This window comes from Festucalex cinctus, chromosome 11 (assembly GCF_051991245.1).
Source record: "Festucalex cinctus isolate MCC-2025b chromosome 11, RoL_Fcin_1.0, whole genome shotgun sequence".
NCBI classification, from domain to species: domain Eukaryota; kingdom Metazoa; phylum Chordata; class Actinopteri; order Syngnathiformes; family Syngnathidae; genus Festucalex; species Festucalex cinctus.
The window spans coordinates 9134743-9155572 of NC_135421.1; the positions used below are offsets into that span (position 1 = coordinate 9134743).

Consider the following 20830-nt stretch of genomic DNA (forward strand, 5'->3'; position numbering starts at 1 on the left):
GGGGTCCCAGAACCTTTCCGGTGCAAAAAAATCAATTTCAAACGTATTTTTCCATCTCATTTTATTATTCATTTTTGTAAAGTTGAACTACAGTTTACAATACATTGTAGATTTCATTTATTTCATAAAATGGGAATAATCAAGTTTTGACATTGCAAACCAAGAGGCGCTCACTATTCAGTGTTAGAAACAGTATGTATAGACACGTTTATTAAGCAGAAATAGGTCTTTAATAATCAAGATTCAATTATTAAAGACGAGGATGTTGGTCAGTGAAAATAATCAGTGTAATTGTGTGACAATGCTGATGAATTCATGGCAAAATATTGCAACTGGAAACCACCGGCAGTGACTGAAGCATCAGAGAGGAACTTTAGAGTCATCACGTTTCCTGTAAAGAAAAAGCTTTATTAGACAGAGAGTATTTATTTATCAAATCATCCTTCAACTTTCTATACTGTACACCTCATGGGTACTGACTGCAGGTCACATATAGACAATTATTCATTATGGCCAGTTTAGACTCTATATGCTTGTTTTTTAGGTGGTGATATGTGAGGATGCAGGAGTATCCTGCATAGAAGCAAATGAAATACATACAAATCCACACAGGAAGGCCGAAAGTGAGAATCAAACCCTGAAGCTCAAAACAAAGTCAGAGGCAGACGGGGTTCACAACCCCACCATCATGTTGCCTGATTCTTTTTGTTTTAATTGGAAATCTAGTAAAAAAAAATAAAAAAAAAAATAAAAAAAAAAACAATGGTGGCTCACCTGCGCTGATTATGTCTTCAGGTAAATAATCACCACAAAACCTGGAGGAAAAAAAAAAACACATTTGAAAGTGGTTTGGTGTAACTGAACAAGGAGGTCGGGTGACATTTAGCAACCCGTTGATCCCTTACCTTCCAGCAAAGCCAGACACGTCATCGTAACTGTCGTACACTTCCAGGTAGTCCGCCAAGCACCCTGTGTCGTCTTCCACATCAAACTCTACAAAATGGAGGAGGATCTTCTGGCCTAGACGCACTCGGATGTGCCAGTAGCAGATCTGGTCGTCCTTGTATTCGTCTGGAAAGCCAGGAGACTGGATGAACCTCTGCTGGTCGGTCAGAACGCCGCCGCACTCCTTTGCTGGAAGAGACATAAGATAATAATGATGGGGACTCCGTGTGTGGTGGATGTCTTTTATTTCATCAAATATGACAATGTGCGTTGAACCATTTAAATTATTGTAGGATTCAAGTCATAGAATGCATTATTTAGAAAAAGAAGAAAAAAAATGTTCCTTTGATTGTCTGATATACTGCTAACAATAGCTATGTTTGATCGCAGGCAGATGGTCGACAGTCATGACAACTTTAAAGACTCCTCTGTGGACATTGTATCCATGGATGCCAATACGTCATCCATTTTTAGCTTGAAGGTAACAGCAATGAGTCACGGGCAGGAAACCAGATTGTGGTTTTGATTCCAGACTCTGTCGTCCCATCCTGGAGTGATTAAGCACCCTTGTGTCGTCAGGAGTGGTCTGCAGGGCTACAGAATTGATGACTGTTCTGTAAGTGTGGTCCCTCCCCCTAATAACCATCTGGATCATCATCATCATCATCACGGTCTCATCACCACCGGGAGCCATGACACAGCTTCACTTGCTCAATGATGCAAGATCATTTCCAATGATACTTGCTTTTAAAAACCTCCATAAGCCAAGATGCGGGGTTTAAAAAAGGCTATATATATATATATATATATATATATATATATATATATATATATATAGGCTAGCTATATATATATATATATATATATATATATATATATATATATATATATATATATATATATATATATATATATATATATATATATATATAGCTAGCCTTTTTTAATAATATATAATATATATAAAATATATATATATATATATATATATATATATATATATATATATATATATATATATGTATTTCCATTAATCTATCATGCATGTTTTCATGTATGTTGAAGACAATCAAGAACTTTGATGAAAGTAAACGTTAATGTACTGTAAAAACGTTTGCAAACAATGAAAACAATGTAGCACAGGTGCAGGTAAGTCACTTTCGTCCAATCATGGTTGAGTTTGCTGACCAAACCCAGAAAAGCGGTGAACCAAAATTGGTCGTTACCCAATCCTCAGCAGAGGTGATGTCATCTTCAATTGACAGCAAGTGGAAAAAATATTGTTAAAAGGTTTTAATTGTACTATGTACATTAAAAAAAAAATAATGTTAAAGTTATCAAATTCATTCTGGACAAAATATTAGCTTTTTACTGCTGAAAATGGCTCAATAAGGCAAGTATCCCTTAAATCTCAAGATGGGACATTTTTTTTGGCTAGGGATGCACAATAATATCAGTGGCCGATAATTATCGACCAATTTGATGTGAAACAGATAAACCAGATAATAAAGAAATAATAACAATAATAACAGACTTGCCATGTTGGTCCACCTGTTGTGGTTCAAGTTGTGTCCAACTCCTCAACTTCTACCCTCCTATATGGTAGTGTCGTCATATTGCGCGCAACCTCATGTTCCCAGAAGGTGCATCATGGCGGCATGGCAGTCGCCAGTGTGGGCTTTCTTTACTGTGTCTCCCCAAAATGTTAACCTCGCAGTTTTTCATTACATTTTTAAAACATGACTGTTTTGAGTTCCTGGTTGTCTTTGAAGCAGAGATATCAATAAAATTCAGCTTCATGGTGCTTTACACAATGTTTTAATGTATTTGTACATGTTATACTCTCGTAGGATTCAAAAGTATATTTGTAATTTTTTCATCCATGCTGGTATTGTCAAAAACTTTGGCGAACTACTCACAGCTTGGGTTGTAGCAGTACACGTCCCATCTCTCGCTTTTGTTGAGTCTGTAGCCGTAGTCGATGATGCCCACCTTTCCAAAGCCACAGTTGGCACCAGCTTTGACGATGGGGTAGCCAACACGCCCATTATCAAACCATCCCGCAGCACATACATGGAAACCTAAACAAGAAAAAATGAGTCAAAAGTGAGATTCTTTCCTCCGTTCAACCACCCACCATTCTCTCCCACCACACCCCTTGATGTGAACAGACCCTCCAAATGACCATCATGAGACTTTTTGGGTGGATTTGCTCGTTTTGGTTTGTGTTATTTGTGGAGTCGGTGTTGTCGTTACAAAGAGCAGACCCCGGCCAAAACAGGCCTGATAAATGGGAGACCCCTGTACTTAGATTACTGAAGGGGAAAGTCTGCTGTAGCTGCTGACAGGTGATTAGTTGGGTGGGGGAGGGTGTTGTGACACCCGAGAGGAAAGTGACTGGACTCAGTCCTAGTACCGCGGGAGCATGAGTGATGTCGTTCAACCAGGATGGCGTTAACACTCTTTTACAATACACCAGTGACATCTTAATAATTGGGCGTCATGCAACAGGAACCAAAGTGTCCCTCATGGAAATTCACATTTCAAGCATTGTTTTGTTTTGACCTCCAGACCTACAATGACGTCCAATATCCGACAGCGCAGGAAATAATTGTTGCGGTTGCTTTTTGACTAAATATCAGTCAAAAATGAGTCATTTTTTAATTTCTTTGCAGTGTGTTTTGCAGACCTATTTGTCGAGCAGCCTCCAGTTGGTCGTATGTGGCCATCCTCCCTCCCTCGTACTTGCACACAGTTTTGGCCTCCTTGTACGTCAGCTGGTATCTCCCTTTGCGTGACTCCCGGTGGTACACCCCAGCTGCTTGTTCTGTCAAAGAGACCACACAGCTGAACATGTACATTCATTTATTCATACCCCGACGGAAGACAAAGACAATTTATAGAACCCAACGGACAAGTTTCAACTATGTTGAAGACAATTTTGAACCTATACACTATTCTGACTGGAACACTCTGCAACAAATAAAAAAAACTTACCTCAGGCTCATTCGTATCAATTTTGTGATTTCATTATTACTACATGATGGCAGCACCTGTATTTAGCCTGTCATGAACATTCATCGTTTTCAATAATCAGAAGGGGAGAACCCCGCAGAGCCTTCCACAAATCAACTTAACACAATTTTGAGCTTTCGGTGTGACAAGGATGGACAGAATACTCAAACGCACGATTCTCAGGTTCCAAAAAGGTGACAGATTTATTTAATAATCAATTGTGATTTTAAAGTATCAACAAAAATTCAGTGCAAGGCTGGATAAAAAAAAACAACCAACAACACAAGAAAAGTAACAATTTAGGAATTCAGCAAGGCTGGTAGCCTTGGCAGGCTAGGAGCAAAATTAGCAACTAAAATTCACAGCAAAAGACTGGAGGCATAAACCGACTTCAGTAATATTAACAAAAAGCATGGATACTTGATACTTTCATGGATAAATGAAACAAAGACGCTCACTAAGATTGTCTAGCACAGGACATGGCCGTAAGCAACACAAACTAAAAGACAGGGCTAAACTCAGACTATTTATACACAGGGGGGTGGTCACAGGTGGAGACAACCAGGCTAATGAGGGAACAAGGGTAGGATGTAAAGCTACTGACACATGAGGACACTAGAACTACAAAATAAAGCAAGCACAACTATAAGAAAGACACGACTAAAAATTAGTCTGTAAAAAAAAAAAATACTGTGCAAATACCTTACAGGACTTTTAAACTTGTAGATTCAGCAGTCATTTACTGACAGCTCAACAAACACACGTTAGCATGGGTTAGCGGTAGAGTGGTCAGTTTGCACCACTCAGGTTGTTGGTTCAATCCCAGTGCAGTCTCTCAGATCCATAAGCAAGGTAATCTAAGTCCAGTTCTTTCTGATAGTGTGGAATGAGTAGTTAACCACAAAGCACTTTGATGGCCTTGTAAGGTAGTAAAGCACGATACAAATGAAGTATCATTTTTCAAGCACATGCTGCTTTTATACTATTTTGTTCTGTAAATTTACATGCAGATTGTGTTTATTGACATTGAATATCAGTAAAATAAACACGTTGTTCTGTAAAGTTGTTTACATTTCCCCACAGAATTTCCCTGGTAACCACAGCTGCCAGTTTTTTACCGTAAAAACAACAGAATTTTTTTTTTTTTTTACAGTGTAAGAACTTAAGTGACGAGTCATAACACGATTAGTCTTTGACATATCTGATGTGAGTCGTTAAGATCAAAGACAATTTAGAGTCTTGGATGAACCTCACGTGCGTGTTTTCATCATCATTTTTGTTGTTGTTGCAAGAAATAAATGACAATCTGAACAGAGAGCATTCAGAAACTAAATGCACCCATTTGGCAATTGAATCCATTCTGTCTGGTAGATAAAGAAAAAAAATAACATATTGAAAAGAAAGAAGAAAGAAATGGTCACTTGCTCTGTGGCAATATCCAAGGGGAGTCTGACTCTGTTTTGGCTTCACGCATGACTGGCTACAAGACATGCTGCTTATACGCTAAAAGCTACGCTCATAATATTGGCGGCTGTTTGCTGCGGCTGTCACCGACATATCACGTTACATTAAGATTGTAGCTGTTGGGCACTCTTTTTTTTTTTTTTTTCCTTCTTTGTTTACTCATTCCAGAATTACCTTGTATGAGGTCACAGACTGGCACAGACTGCGCTGCCATTTTTATTAATTACAGTGCTTCCATTCATGCAGTTAACTGTTTCTTTGAAGATAGCCTCACATGCTTGCCAACAAAACTGAAAAGGTCATAGGCCAGAACATTCAGTACACCTGCACAATAGAAGAGCTGTATTAAAAAAAAAAAAAAAAAAACATCCGTTACCAAGAAAATAATGGTCATTTCTGATTGGCACGATATTCATTATTATGGGTTTAACTGGGAACATAGCTTTTTAAGTTTTTGCCATTTATGTGGTAAAATATGGTAACCAAAACAGAAACAGCTTTAGCCGTATGGTCAGCAGTCACTAAGCCCCATACAACGTTACTAGCTCATTCTTCACAAGTTCCTGTCAAAGTTTTACAAGTAAAAAAAGACATATTTACCCAGCCATATGGAGTTGTGAAATATGCCGTTCCGGTAGCCCCATGTGTGCGCTTCTTTGAAAAGGAAGCTCAGCGTCCACAAGACAGCCGAAAGACGCATCGTGCAAGCTGCTGTCCAGATGTGTGTGTGTGCGGGGACCCCCTCAGCTTGGATCGCCGGCCCCTATTTATGTGGCCCTTGGAGAGGAGGAAGAAGGAGGAGTAGGATGATGATGTGAGGAGGAGGAGTGGGGGTGGGGGAGTGACTTCAGCAAAGGGTGATTAATTTAAACGTAACCATAGCCAAACCTTGCAAAAGAGACGTTCAACTAATATCATAATATAAAAGTTCAACAACTTCCAATTCTTACTAAACATAATTGAGCCTCATTTTGCTGTCGGACTTGAAAGATAACGTATTCGTAGAAGCAGATTCTAAATATGCAGTTGTTTTCTACAGTAGAAGTGGAACACAGTCTGGTTAACTTCACAGTTGTTTGAATTTCAAATCACATTTTATGTGAAATTACCTAATCACAGTTCAATTCATTTTCAACTGTCACATCTTAAAACTTATATTTAATGTACACGCAATGTTTTCTTTTCCTAACCATGACCTAAGTGTGACAAAACTACCGGTACTTGCCTAGTGGAGTGACATTGTGGAATGTATACATAAATGAAAATAAAACACACTTTTTTTTTAATGTGTTAGATACTCACTGAACAAAAGTCTTACATGGTCGGCTGAAGTCAGTTTTGAAGTTACTTTAGATGCATTTTAATAAATGTGTCAAAAGATGTTAATAAATGAATGAATAACCTGCTTGTTTTAAAGGGTTGGTTGACTATTATAATAAATGTTAGTTATTTTGTTCTTGGTAGTGTATTGGGACCATTATTGATTCTAGTTGTGTATTACTGTCTTATAAACTGGTAGCAAACTAATAATAACTAGTTAATTAACTATATTAAACTCATCATAGTATCAATATAAAGTGATACTAATACAATAACTGACTTATTATTATTATTGTTGTCATTATAAGAGATGACAAACTGATAATAGAGAAAACTAATATCTAGTTAATAAGCCATTTGCATTACTTCATATGTCAGCACCCTATGTAGTACACTGTTCTCTGCTCTATTGCGTCTTTTGCGCCACTGCTACATGGCAGATTTTTAAGTCATTATTTTTTTAATAGGTTTTACAGTGTTCAGGCAAGTACAGAGTTGTACTTCGTCAGTATAGAACCACGTGCCGCAAAAATGCTGAGCATCACTGCTCTATTGGAAGGGATTATGTATAATTACTGTAAAAGCAAAGAGAAGCGGACGTAATCAGTTTTTCGGTTTTAATATTCCTACTCCCACAAAGCGAGAATAAAAGAGAATATATGCCTGTGAACATTGTTGTATATGTTCTGTTTTTGTGTGTGTGTTGCTGCTCTGTGTTGCAAAGAAGCAATTATTCAAAGGTTTGTAATCATAGTAAAAGCTATGCTAATTTGGATTAGCATATGGCGCACATGACGTTTCAAAATACATGTTGGCATTAGTTTAGCGTATGTTCAATAGATTAAATTATGTCGCTTGGTTGAACGTTTTGGTGTCAATTTGACAGTAAACATCTACTTAGGTTTACCGCGTTTTCAAAATTAAAAATCGGGACACTATAATTTCGCTGAAAATCAAATCAATATAGTCATTCTGGTGACCGGTGGTTGTGTTATTACTTAGCTAATGCTAAATGCTATGTTGGATGACAGCCAACCATTTAATGGTCATGTCACGTTCTGATTACATTTCCCATAATTCTTTAGACACAGAAGCAGGAAGTAGTTGTAGTTCTGGTATGTCACAAACATGAATATGAACGTGAATAGGAAGGAATTTAAGTTAAATTCCTTTTAAATTGGTTTACAAATTGGTTTGTTTAATTTGGTTTATTGGTTTATGAATTGCGAGAACAACAACAATGGCCCCCCAAAAAATGGTTTACTGACTGGACTGACTAAATAAATAAATAAATAAATAAATAAACGAGATGCCAGGACAGGACCTGCGTAAAAGTAAGACAAAAAATGGGGCTATTGAAATCTGCTGGGACTCGAGGGACACTATGAAAATGTTTTCATATGGCCTCGCTAAAGAGATATTTTCACCTATTGCCAATGTATCTGGAACGTAATCCCCTGCGATAAACATGGGTAAAACTCTTCATCAAAGAACATTTAGCATAACAATTGTGGCAACAAGTGTTCGACAACGTGATTACGCCGGCGTGTGACGGCATCTTCCCTCACTCCCGTACAAACGTCACGGCCAGAGGTCAAACAAAGCAGCTATAAAAAGTGTATCGAATGACTTCCAGATCTGGGAAACAACGTGTGTGCCCGTCTCATTCCTCAGGGCGTCTCTGTCGCTCTCTCGGGCTTGTCGAACCCACACATGGAAAGTTGGCCTCTGCCACTAAAACCACTTGCATGTTCATGGGAGAGTCATCGTTCATTTCTTTCTCATGACATTTCTTTAGCGGGGTGCTGCTAGGTGTGTGTGTTGTGTGTCATGAATGAACTTTGAAAAAGTACTGATGTCATGTGTGACCTCATGCTAACGACACACATTAAATAAACATTTAACAGGGCAGGGAGGTCAACATACCGTAATGAAATGAAGCCAGTGGTGGCCATGTTGTTTCTGGAGGGTGACGAGGTGACATTTTTGGCTCTTGACAATGATGTAAAAAGCATCCACATGCAGAAACATGAAACACATCCTTGGGTGACTGGCAATATGCACTGCAGGGGATAGGAGTGGCTTAGGCGTGCTTGGGTGGCTGAAGAATGACACAAAACAGCAAACATTGTAATGGAAGATCCTTGTTTGATTCCCTCACGTTGCTAACTGTGAGTCAAGTGTGTTAACTGTTGTGGAAAATGGTTTGAAATTTCCAGTAATTACTGTCAGAAGTGGCAAAATACTCACATTCTGTATCCTGTTCTCCCGCCTATAAGATCCTAAAATTACAATATCTCATTCACAGTCGACTTCACCATTCTCAATTGACCTTTTCTTTTGTGTCAAGTAACACGCTAATTTAGAAAATGAGTAGAAGCAACATATATCTGTTTTCAAATGTATGGCCTACAAGTAAAATTTGTGTTTGTACTTCATTACGTCTCACCAAAATCTACATTTTCGTGGTGGGGTGGGTCTGGTTTACTGTAATTTGGGACCACATTGCGCTTCAACACAACACAACACAACACAACACAACACAACACAACACAACACAACACAACACAACACAACACAACTTTATTTATTAACCATTTTAAAACAACAATCGCTGCATACAAAGTGCTGTACATGGAAGAAAAATCAATCATGCAGTAAATAAAGGTAAAAGAAAATACTGTAAAACTAAATAAATGTCTCCCTCCTTCAGCGCAGCTGAATCTAATGACCAGCTCATCAGCAAGCTTTGCAGAAGCCTGATAACGATCCTGATCATAAATGAGGTGTGTTAATGGAGAGAAACATGGAAAACAGGCTGGATAGGGGCTCTCGAGGACCAAACTTGGCAACCCCTGAAATAAATGAATAAGTATCACAAGTATGCACAGTAAGTAAATAAATAAGTAATAAATTAATAATAAAAGAAGTAGGTAATGTTATAAGTAAAAATAATATCAATAAATTAATAATACAAAATACAACAGACAAGATAAAGCACTGAAACAATGCTGAGTCATGCTTAGTCCTCAGTACCTCTGATCCGCTGATCTGAAGCACTGGGTATGTGCGTTGGCGCTGCGAGAGATAATGTGGGGCAAGACCATTTAGAGATTTGAAGACACATAGAAGAATTTTAAAATGAACTCTAAATGTCCGTGGCAGGCAATAAAGAGAGGCCAGAATTGGAGTTATTTGCTCCCTCTTACGAGCACCAGTTAGGAGGCGAGCAGCAACATTTTGGACCAACAACGCTTGAGGGAGGACAGGCTGACTCCAAGATACAATATACTCTCAAAACTGTTGGGTCAAAAGAAACCCAGTTATGGATTCAAATGGACTGATCCACTTTATGGGTCAGTTTGACCCAACTTTAAGGGTTGTTTTATACAAAATGACCCATTTTGTTTTTTAGACCCAAGTAAAGTATCTGACCAATATTCATGAGTTGTTTTACGCTGAAAGACCCATTTCTTGACTCAAAGTTGGGTCAAATTGACCCAAGTAGGGGATTGGTCCATATTTGACCTATACTTGGGTTATTTTTGACTCAACTGTTTTTAGAGTGACAGAGTAATCCAGCCAAGATGTAACAGAGGCATTTTCAAATGCTGCTGACAAAGGAAAGGCTTAAAATTAGCCAGCTGCCTATGATGAAAAAACATAGATATGGCAACAGCACCAAATTGCCGGTCCAATTTAAAATCACTGTCTAGCTTAACACCTAAGTTCGAAACTGTTAGCTTTAGACAGGGCGCCAAAGGGCCCAGATCATCAAGATGGGCCACTGGGACAACATAACATAACTTCTGTTTTCTTTTTGTTGAAGTTAAAAAAATGTAGTGTCATTCAGGCTTTGATTTCCTCCAGACAGAAGAAAAGTAGCTTCAATGAGAAAGTCTCCTTTTTGCTCAACAGGAAATACTTGTCGATTTGATTGTCATCTGCACAGCAGTGAAAAGAAATCTCATGTTTTCAGGGACAACAAATAAAATGAAAACAGGAGGGGGCCCAAAATATAGAACCCTGTGGAACACCATATGAGAGTGGGGCATTATGGGACTCAGAGCATCCACGGCCAACACAGAAAGTTCTTCAACCATCCTGATTTTAATGGGAGTGAGGGGAAACGTTTTGACTGGCTGGGAGTTGCCTGCATTCCCTCCCACCTCCACAGAGTGGGGCAAACTCCACTCAGAAAACTCCACTCATGCATACAGTTAAACTGAGCTTTGCGCTAGACTTGCGCTGCGCACAAAATTAGGGCCCAATATGCAAATTAATCCCAGCAGTACAGTCCATTTAAAATAGCACAAGGTGTATTCACAGTTTGAGTCGTCTGACTTTGACATAGTTTCATTGTATAGTCTTTTTACACACATTTCTATAAAAAAACTGAGATTGTGACTTAAAACATTGCCTGTTCCCCTAATATTTAATAGCCTTGATTTCCTAGAATTTCACAACAATCTAAAGTGCTTTCCAACTATGTAATTTGCGTTTGAAGCATATTGTTGTAAGATGTTTTACCTTGACGTCATGACTGTAAAACACTGTGAACCGTCTGGACAATATCACACTGTTGTTTTTGGTCGGAGGGTGTGTTATGTTCAGTCATGACTGTCATGAAATAATGTGATGTCACACACGTTTCTGGACAAAAAAAAAACAACAAAAACAAAAAAGTTGAGTTTTATTGTCCAGGTTGCCCCTGTGGAAAACACATGGAAATGATTGGCTACGAAGGGGAACTTTGTTTTAAGGGTCTTTTTTTTTGTAATTATAATTCATCCAGATTAGTCTGAATAACCGCGACTCTTGTGAGGAGCAAGCGGCTCAGAAAATGGATGGATGGATAGTCTGAATAACTGGCATGATGCATAATTTCTAAAGACATTATACTGTGAATAAACAAGTCCTCAATCAAACATGGACTATGGAACAAGTCATTGTCAAATATTTCTATGAAATAAAAAATAAAAAAGATGAACCAATTTGAATGTATAGTAGTGATGGTGAATTCCCTCACTTCCCAGCAGACCCTCAGCAGCATCCTTAAGACACAGTTGTTGACGAAGGGATCAAGCTTGCAAACGTCACATGGCCAAAACCAGGTGAGTTGTGATGGTTATTTTTTTTTCTTCCTTTATTCAATATTTTCCATTTACCATCAATCAAGTACATCGAACCAGTATCATTCAACCATGAATATCAACTTACTTGAGCCTTTCGGCACTGTGATGTCATTTTCAGTCGACAGCAAGTGGCAAAATGGCCGCTGTTAGTACCAAATCCACTCCAGCTGCAAAACTGGTTCCACACATGCGCAACTGGAAATACGGTGTAGCCTACACTTTACAGCACTCAAACGCCGAATCGGTTATACTTGCCTGATTGGTTCCACGTGTGTGTGACCAAAATACATTGAGTTTATGTTAATTATTTTATTTTTTTCAAGGTTTAAAATTATTTTATTTTTAACACACTGTTGCACGCACACACACACACACACACACACACACACACAGTAAAATTGGCCAATGTCGCTGTATTTTATATATATATATATATATATATATATATATATATATATATATATATGGCGGCACGGTAGTCGAGTGGTTAGCACGTCCGCTTCCGAGTCCAGGCTCTGACCTTCCTGGGTGGAGTTTGCATGTTCTCCCCGTGCCCGCGTGGGTCTTCTCCGGGTACTCCGGTCTCCTCCCACATTCCAAAGACATGCATGGCAGGTTAATTGGGCGCTCCGAATTGTCCCTAGGTGTGCGTGTGAGTGTGGATGGTTGTGTGTCTCTGTGTGCCCTGCGATTGGTTGGCAACCAGTCTGGGGTGTCCCCCGCCTACTGCCCAGAGCCAGCTGAGATAGGCGCCAGCAGCCCCCGCGACCCTTGTGAGGAATAAGCAGTCAAGAAAATGGATGGATGGATGGATATATATATATATATATATATCTAGGACCCCAGAGCCACCAGGGGGCCCCCAAGCTCTATCTACGGTATGTGAGGACCATTCAAATGTCCTGCCTTTTTCTGTTTTTGTTTATTTTTCCGTTTTTATGCTAAAATAAATACAAAAAAAACCATATGATATAAATAAAATAGACTGTGATGATAAGCAGTGGCTGGTGTTTTTATGTCACACCGAACAGAGACTGTGATGGCATAAAAGAAATTATCTCAGCGGCACGGAAAAACGGAAGAAAAAGAAAACTGAAGAAGACGAACCAGTAAAAGAAGAAATAGGCCGTCAGGTCAGACACGTTTTCGTTCAGTTTCGCTCCACTACCAGGGGCACTAAATAATCTTTACTTCATAAAATAGATTTATCAGTAGTAAGTAAGAATCCGTGGAGTTCACCCTGTGAAAACCCGCCAATTTTGTGTTTTCGGTGGTGAAACCCCGGCACTATTTTGCGATGAGGCGCAGTGATCTCTGGTGTGGGCGTAGTGCCATTAGGTCGGTAGCGGTGTGATTTAGGTCACATGAGCCAATCAGGTAGCTGCTGCGTTCTCCTCACCATAGCAACCGCATATCAAAAATGGCGACCACAACGTCGGCGAGCGAAGAAGAAGTTTGAAGTTTGAAGTTTGAAGTTTGAAGTTTATTGAACATATGCACATATACACGTATAATTATATAAACACAAAGTTAAAAGTAAAAAAAATAAAATAAAATAAAATAAAAGAAACATCCAATAAATATCTATGTATATGTTCAAGGGAGTAGGAAGAAGTTGAAAACTTATCCAGTCCTACCCCTTATTCTTCATATCCTATCATTTATTTATAATATATTACATTTTTAATAAAAGAAAATATAATGCTACTCGTATAAAAAAATAAATTAAAAATAGAAATAAAAATACACTAGTAACACACATATATACAAATTTCATTACACTCATATTAATACATCAAAGAAAAATAAGTAAATGAATAAATCATTTCTACAATCTTCTTAACTTATATCTGATTTAAATAATAATATTGAATTTTACTTTTAAACATTCTTTTAAATTCAACAAGTGAATTACATCTTTTCAGTTCGGTTCCCAAGTTATTCCACAAATTAACTCCTTTAACGGAGACACACCTTTGCTTAATATTTGTTCTTGTTTTGGGTTTTTTGTATACACTTGTACCCCTTATATCATAAGGACAGTTTCTAATTTCAAACAACTTTTGAGTACTGTGGCAGAGTAGATTATTGTATACTTTATACATTATTTGTGCTATTTTAAACTCAACCAAGTCATAAAATTTCATTGTATTTAATTTAATAAATAGTGGATGTGTTGATTCTGTATATTTTGATCTATTAATAATCCTTATGGCTCTTTTTTGCAATTTAAAAACAGTGTCAGTATTTGTTTTATATGTGTTTCCCCAAATTTCCACACAATAGGTCAAATATGGTAATAATAATGTATTATATAATGTATATAGTGAATTCATGTTCAGGACCTCCTTGGTTTTATAGAGTATCCCTATGATTTTTGACATTTTCCTTTTAACATTTTCTATGTGTGGTTTCCAACATAATTTATCATCAATAACTACTCCAAGGAATTTATTTTCATACACCCTTTCTATTTCAATTAAATTCACCCTAATTTTAACTTGATGAGTGATTGGTCTAGTACCGAAAACTATGAACTTGGTTTTATTTAAATTTAATGATAATTTATTCATATCAAACCAATTTTTTATTGTACTTAATTCATACTCCACAGTAGTCAGAAGCTGCTTCAAGTTGTCTCCAGAACAGTAGAAAGTTGTATCATCCGCAAACAAGACACTCTTGAGTATTTTCGAGACACAACAGATATCATTCATATACAATATAAATAATTTAGGGCCCAGCACAGACCCCTGAGGAACTCCATGAGTAATCTTCAATTGTTTTGAATTTGTATTTTTAAACTGCACATACTGATATCTATCATCCAAATAACTTTTTATCCATTTATATGCTAAGCCTCTTATACCATATTTCACTAATTTATTCATTAATATAGAATGGTCTATGGTGTCAAATGCTTTCTTTAGATCCATAAATATCCCAACAGTAAATTTTTTATTGTCTATGTTGGTAGCTATTTCCTCTACAAGTTCCATGACTGCCATTGAGGTGGTCCGTTTTTCTCTAAAACCGTACTGATATTCACTCAAAATCTTATGTTTCTCAATAAAATTATCCAGTCTATATAAAAATAATTTTTCTAGAATTTTTGAGAACTGTGGCAACAATGATATTGGTCTATAATTACTAAATATATGTCTATCACCACTTTTGTAAATAGGAATTACTTTTGCTATTTTCATTTTTGATGGAAATATACCAGTTTGGAAAGACAAATTACAAATATATGTAAAAGGTTTTACAACATATTCTATAATACTTTTTACCAGTGTCATATCAATATTAAAATAGTCGGTAGACTTTTTATTTTTTAATGTTTTTACAACATTTAATACTTCAATATCATTAACACCATTTAGAAACATAGTGGATGAATTATTTACAACGTACTTATCTATTTCATGTTTATTTCTTGTCTCTGGAATTTCATTTGCCAAATTTCTACCCACATTAACTAAATATTCATTGAAGTTATTGACTATGTCTGAAATTTTAGCGATTAGAAGAAGAAGAGCGAAAGGAGAAAAAAGTTAAAAAGAAAGTGGTGAAAAAACTTCGTTCCCGTTCAGGTTTGCCCATCGCTTCAGCTGGCCCCGTCCTTCCAGCCATCTGCATCATTTGTAAAAATAAATTTCAAACTATACTCGTCTGGGATCGGAAGGAACACGGAAGAGGGATCATCTCGCCAAAGCAGAAACATTGTCAGCAGGTATGTGCTACACACACGCGTGCCCATTTCTGTTATTAATGTGACCGATATTTAGTATAGGGTTGAAAATAATTTGTTGCTAGGTTAAGTTTTAAGGCTATAGTTTAGTAAAAACGCGAGCTGCTGAATGATTTATCGAGTGAATCCAACAGTGGTTACCAAACTCGGGTTACCTGTGCCCATCAGTCATAATAGAGAGGCACAGCTACACCCTCCCTTTCCCCCAAACTCTCTCTCACCAACCTCAACAAACACTTTACTTTACTTAAATCTGTGATATGCATATACTGTAAAGAGGTGATGTGACAATAACACTTATAATGTAATTCTTTTTTGTGTAAAGGCGGGTTGCTGCAGGCAGATGAGATGATGAAAAATAAATAAATAAAATTGATTCTCTAAAAATGAAAAACAGTTGGTTGTTAATTATTACATGCAAATGTGTTTTTTTTTTTGTCTTCTGTATTTATAATTGTTCTTTGACCAAGAAAGTATATAGGCCTATAGGTGTATTTTTATTTCTATCCAAATATATGATTATTCACTAGAATTTTCAGTAGGATATCCGAATACCAAAATATTCGATAGCTGCAGCACTAATAATACTAATTTTGAGTTGTGGCACGCCCACACGAGTTATTTTACCACACACCTGTGTCAAAACTAGCTTACTGCACACACTGCACCCCAACTTCAAATTTTTGCTAACATAATAATAACAACAACAACAACAACAACAACAACAACAACAACAACAATAATAATAATAATAATAAATTATGAATTTTGTTGGATCCAAAAGCAACTTACATAATTATATATTATATGATTGTAATTGTCTTATTTTCAAATGTTTAAATATTTTCTTGATTTGAACAAATATAATTGTTTTGAATAATCTTGATTTCAATTATTACCAAAATAATTGTGATGAGTATTTTTTTCCATAATAGAGCAGCCCTAGTGTGATGTGAATATGTGTATCTTGTGCTCATCTTTCCCTTTAATTTTCTATTTCAGGCAGGATATACTGAAACGAAGATTCAGGCGTGATTTCCCCCAGCTGGTTTTTCACACCCCTTTCCAGCAACAACTCTGAAATGGTTTTTGTAGAGACATTATCAACAACTGACAAACTTTTACACAGGGTACCTCACTCATCAGATACATCAACTACTGAGTCTACTGACGTAAGCCAAGAAAGTGACACAAACACATAGTTGGTACAACATCAGGTTGGAAAATTACAGGGCATACGAGGACACTTTACAGTGCAGGGCTGTAAAATCTATGTAAAATCTGCCATTTTGTTTGTTTCATTATCAAGATGTTAACTCTCCATTTTAACACTTTTCAAGCAAAAATAAAAATGTCTGTATTCCATTTTCCACAAAAAAATGCCCAAAACAAAGCTGTTCCATTTAAGTTCCATGGTTTTATTGTGAATGCACATTTGATTTTTATTTGATTTTTTTATTTTTTTTATTAATATTTTATTGTGTGTCGGGCATAAATAACATGCTGTGATGACATAATCTGATACTTTAATAAATATTCTATATGTTCTAATAATCTGGGCTCTGAATGCATCTATTTTCATCTAGTCCATTTTGCCTTGTTCCAGGTTTGTGGTGCATTGTAGTATTTTTGGCCAATGTATGCTGCTTCTTGTGTACCTTTCATGACGTAGTAGGTTGTAAATTGTTTTCATATATGAAACATAAACATTGCTAAATGTAACATTCGTGTGCTGGTGTCACTTCCAGTTGAAGCGTTTTTTGTTTTTTTTTGGCACAAATTTAATGATCTAAATTCACATGATTGCACCAAACCACCAATACTTGTTTCTGATGTTAGGTACATGTATTTATAACATCTGGGAATGATATTCTGTTGCCAAATTTAATGTAAGACGTTTTAAAACCAAAAACTGCAGCACAAAATTTTCGTTTTTTGTTATTTACCTATATATGCATTTCTGGCTTGTGACAAAATTGGGGCAGGAAAACATTGGGTGAACTTTTAACCCAAAGTTCAGAAGGTTATTATCTATCAAAAAATGCATTGAACAAGTAGTGCCCAGACAGTGGAGCGAAACTCATTTTCTAGGCACTTTTTGGGGGTTCACCCCACGGCCTAAAAAGTAAGGCACTTGTTGGTGATGCATATAGGAGGCAAAACTCCATTTTATTTTATTTTTAGCATGCTTGTTTATTTGTTTTGCTAGCCGGCTTGCTTGCCTTGGGCCTTTATTTATAGATGTTAGCGTCTTGGCCAGCCCCAAGTTCAACTAGTATAATATGTAAATTATTGTAGAAAATGCTTAAAAATTACAAATTTGTAATTGGCTACAAGCTTTTTGGTAACCCAGTAGATCCTGTCCAAAAGTGTGAGACTGTGATGTGAAAAAACAACAACATTATTTTAAGATTAAGCACTTTAAAATAGTTTGTTTTGTGGCGTTTTAATTAAACATATTTTCAAAACACTCAAAAGCTGTTTTGGTATCTTAGGAGACCATCTAAAGGGTTAGTAATCTCTTCATTGTAGTTTGGCAATCTAAGGGCCCCCAAACAGCATCTTGCCTAGGGCACCCATAAAGCCAGAAACGACCCTCAAGTCTACTGTACTTTGTAAGGTTTGTTACTGGATTGTTTGACAATTACGCCACAAGGTGGCGCGCCATGTTTCTAGCCAGACAGACACGTGGCACACCGCGTAAAAGAAGAAGCCGTGGCGATGAGCCAGAAATTAGAATCACTTACCTGGCGAGAATCCAAAAGTTTCTGTGTTCTGTTTCAGGTCAGTAAACGGTACATTAAAATAAAACAAACATAATGTGTACCAATCTGTCAATTGTCAGTTTGGTTGCTCAGCATATGTGGTCTTTTGAGGTGTTTTGAGCAAAGAAATTGTTCGTAATCATCCAAAACGTTGAAGCTGCTAATGCTAAAGTTCTATTAGCAATGAGATCAAGGTCCTGTATGTGTGCTGTGTTGCTAATATGCTAGTAACCAACTGCACTGAAACGGAACATGAGTGCTTAAGTACATGCAAGATTGAACATTGAATAACAATGGTAGAATATGTTACATGTTGTTAGGTTTAGTTTTGAAAGTAAATTAAGTGTATGTATTAATAGTCTGTAACTTGTTCTTCTCAATGTAACTCCTTTCATCAAGAAACCAAGCAGGGGTGTCATCCTTTAGTTAGGTTTTTCAGCTGGTGAGACAATGATAAACATTGCATTAGTTTCACACTGTAATATAACAGATATGTAGATGTACTTTGTCTCAACTTTCTTTTAATATAGTACGTTATCTGTTGTTAACCTACAGGTTGTTGGTGCTGTTTTGACGAGCCACATGGCGTACGGGTGGCGGCAAAATCTTCAAAACAAGATGGCTAATTATTAATTCACTACTTATCCAACCTTGGAAGACGGAATGTACCTTGTCCAGAGCTTGATGTCAGTCAACTCAATGAAAAGGTGAACAAAAATCCACAATTTTTTAGAAGACTCTAAAGAGAGCTGACACAAACAACCTTCCACCACATCCAAGTGTTGAAACTCGTGGCACAGGTTTAATGGGAGGAAAGAAGAACCAGCGTACCAACGCAATATTAATCAGATTGTCGTTTTTAGACTCATGGGGCGCATAGAGCATAGAAATGTAGACGAGAGAGCATTTTCGAGTTGACTTCCCCTTTAGCCATGCACATCCACAAACGTTAGTGTTTTTTATTTTCCTTCTCCAATGTAAAGGCAAATACCATTCCTTAGAACAATAAATGCACCCAGTAAATCTTAAATTAAACGGGCGAGTAACTACTTTCTCTGAAGAAATGTTACTGGCGATAAAATTACATTAAAAAGAAAGTAGCTTTAAAAAAAAAATAAAAAAAAGTTGTGTCACGTGGAAATGTGTGTTGAATGAAACGAGGGATTTCAAATAATTTCAATATCCATGAAATGGTGCATAAAATAGATACATAATATTGAGCAGAAGGCCCCTTTTTGGAAAAACCCTGCGCCGGAAGGACTGTAAAAACATTCCTAACCGAGTCCTAACCAAGTCCTAACAGTTCCTAACTAAGTCCTAACAGTTCCTAACGAAGTCCTAACAGTTCCTAACCAAGTCCTAACATTTCCTAACGAAGTCCTAACAGTTCCTAACCAAGTCCTAACATTTCCTAACGAAGTCCTAACAGTTCCTAACCAAGTCCTAACATTTCCTAACGAAGTCCGAACAGTTCCTAACCAAGTCCGAACAGTGGCGCAAAAGTGCGAACATCTTTGCGAGGCAAAATGAACCAATCAGATGGCCCGGTTCAACGCCCACTGTGATTGGTGGTGGATTGGGAAACCTACTCCACACGCCGCCTACGCCAAGGATAATTTCAAAATAAAGTGTTCAAAAATAATACATTGACACCAATGCAACATTGCAAATACCCTTATGAGCTTTTACTTTGAAGTCTGCTTGCTTGGCGGCATGACTGCTAGCTTGATTTCCCCTTTTCGACGTGTTGGCTTACATATCGAGGTTTTTGTTGAAAATACATATTTTCTACCAACATTATCACAATGGCACCCCAAAAGTATATATAATCGGTCATTTATAACGTTAAGAAACCGCTAATTAATTACGCCGTCATTGTATTATACGGCGTAAGTCTCCGACGTTAGTGGCTAGTAACTAGTATTTACTATTTAGCGTCAGTGCCTGTTTGGTACGGTGGCTCTGAAGTGCAAAAACACCTGGCAACTGTAATGAATGATAGCTGTTAACTTTCTTTCTTGCCTTCTTTACTAATTGCTGGACCAACTGGCCTCTTTGTAATTCATTTCCATATTTAAAGGAAGGGAATGTGCCTTTATTTGCACTTTGAATTTTTTTCTCTTATTATTACAAATAAAAAGATACATAGAAAATTGTCTTCATTTATTTTATAAACCCACATTCAAGACGAAGCATTTCAAAACCATACAAAATGGTGCTCAACATCGATATATAAAATGATATTGAGGAGGAGGTGTTATCAGACGAGGTGGCCGAGTGGTTAAGGCGATGGACTGCTAATCCATTGTGCTCTGCACGCGTGGGTTCGAATCCCATCCTCGTCGAAGTTTTTTCACAGTGTCAACTCTAAAATGGCACCCTTCTTTTATGTATTTTAAATTTATTTAATTTTTTCTAATATGAAATGACGAAAA

At 37.1% G+C, this 20830-nt stretch overlaps 1 protein-coding gene and 1 non-coding gene across 2 annotated transcripts; one reads left to right on the forward strand and one right to left on the reverse strand.

Annotated features, from left to right (window-relative positions):
- Positions 1-52: 52 nt before the first annotated feature.
- On the reverse strand, positions 53-6182 carry tnfaip6 (tumor necrosis factor, alpha-induced protein 6). The gene is made up of 6 exons (XM_077536996.1): positions 6025-6182; positions 3635-3772; positions 2865-3026; positions 906-1134; positions 775-815; positions 53-391 (listed from the first exon to the last, which is right to left on the reverse strand). Exons 1-6 carry the CDS (start codon positions 6122-6124, stop codon positions 270-272), a joined length of 792 nt encoding a protein of 263 aa, XP_077393122.1. The 5' UTR covers positions 6125-6182; the 3' UTR covers positions 53-269.
- Positions 6183-20658: 14476 nt separating this feature from the next.
- Positions 20659-20740, forward strand: trnas-gcu (transfer RNA serine (anticodon GCU)). Its single transcript has one exon. It is a non-coding gene; the product is annotated as a tRNA-Ser (tRNA).
- Positions 20741-20830: the final 90 nt, after the last annotated feature.

Bases quoted from the DNA above. Each gene is read 5' to 3' on its own strand.
- tnfaip6 (XM_077536996.1), bottom strand. From the start codon at position 6,124: ATGCGTCTTTCGGCTGTCTTGTGGACGCTGAGCTTCCTTTTCAAAGAA. The intron at 3,027-3,634 runs GTCTGCAAAACA...TTTCTTGTTTAG, and splicing joins GGAGGCTGCTCGACAAATAG to GTTTCCATGTATGTGCTGCG. The intron at 816-905 runs GTAAGGGATCAA...TTTTTCCTCCAG, and splicing joins GTGTCTGGCTTTGCTGGAAG to GTTTTGTGGTGATTATTTAC.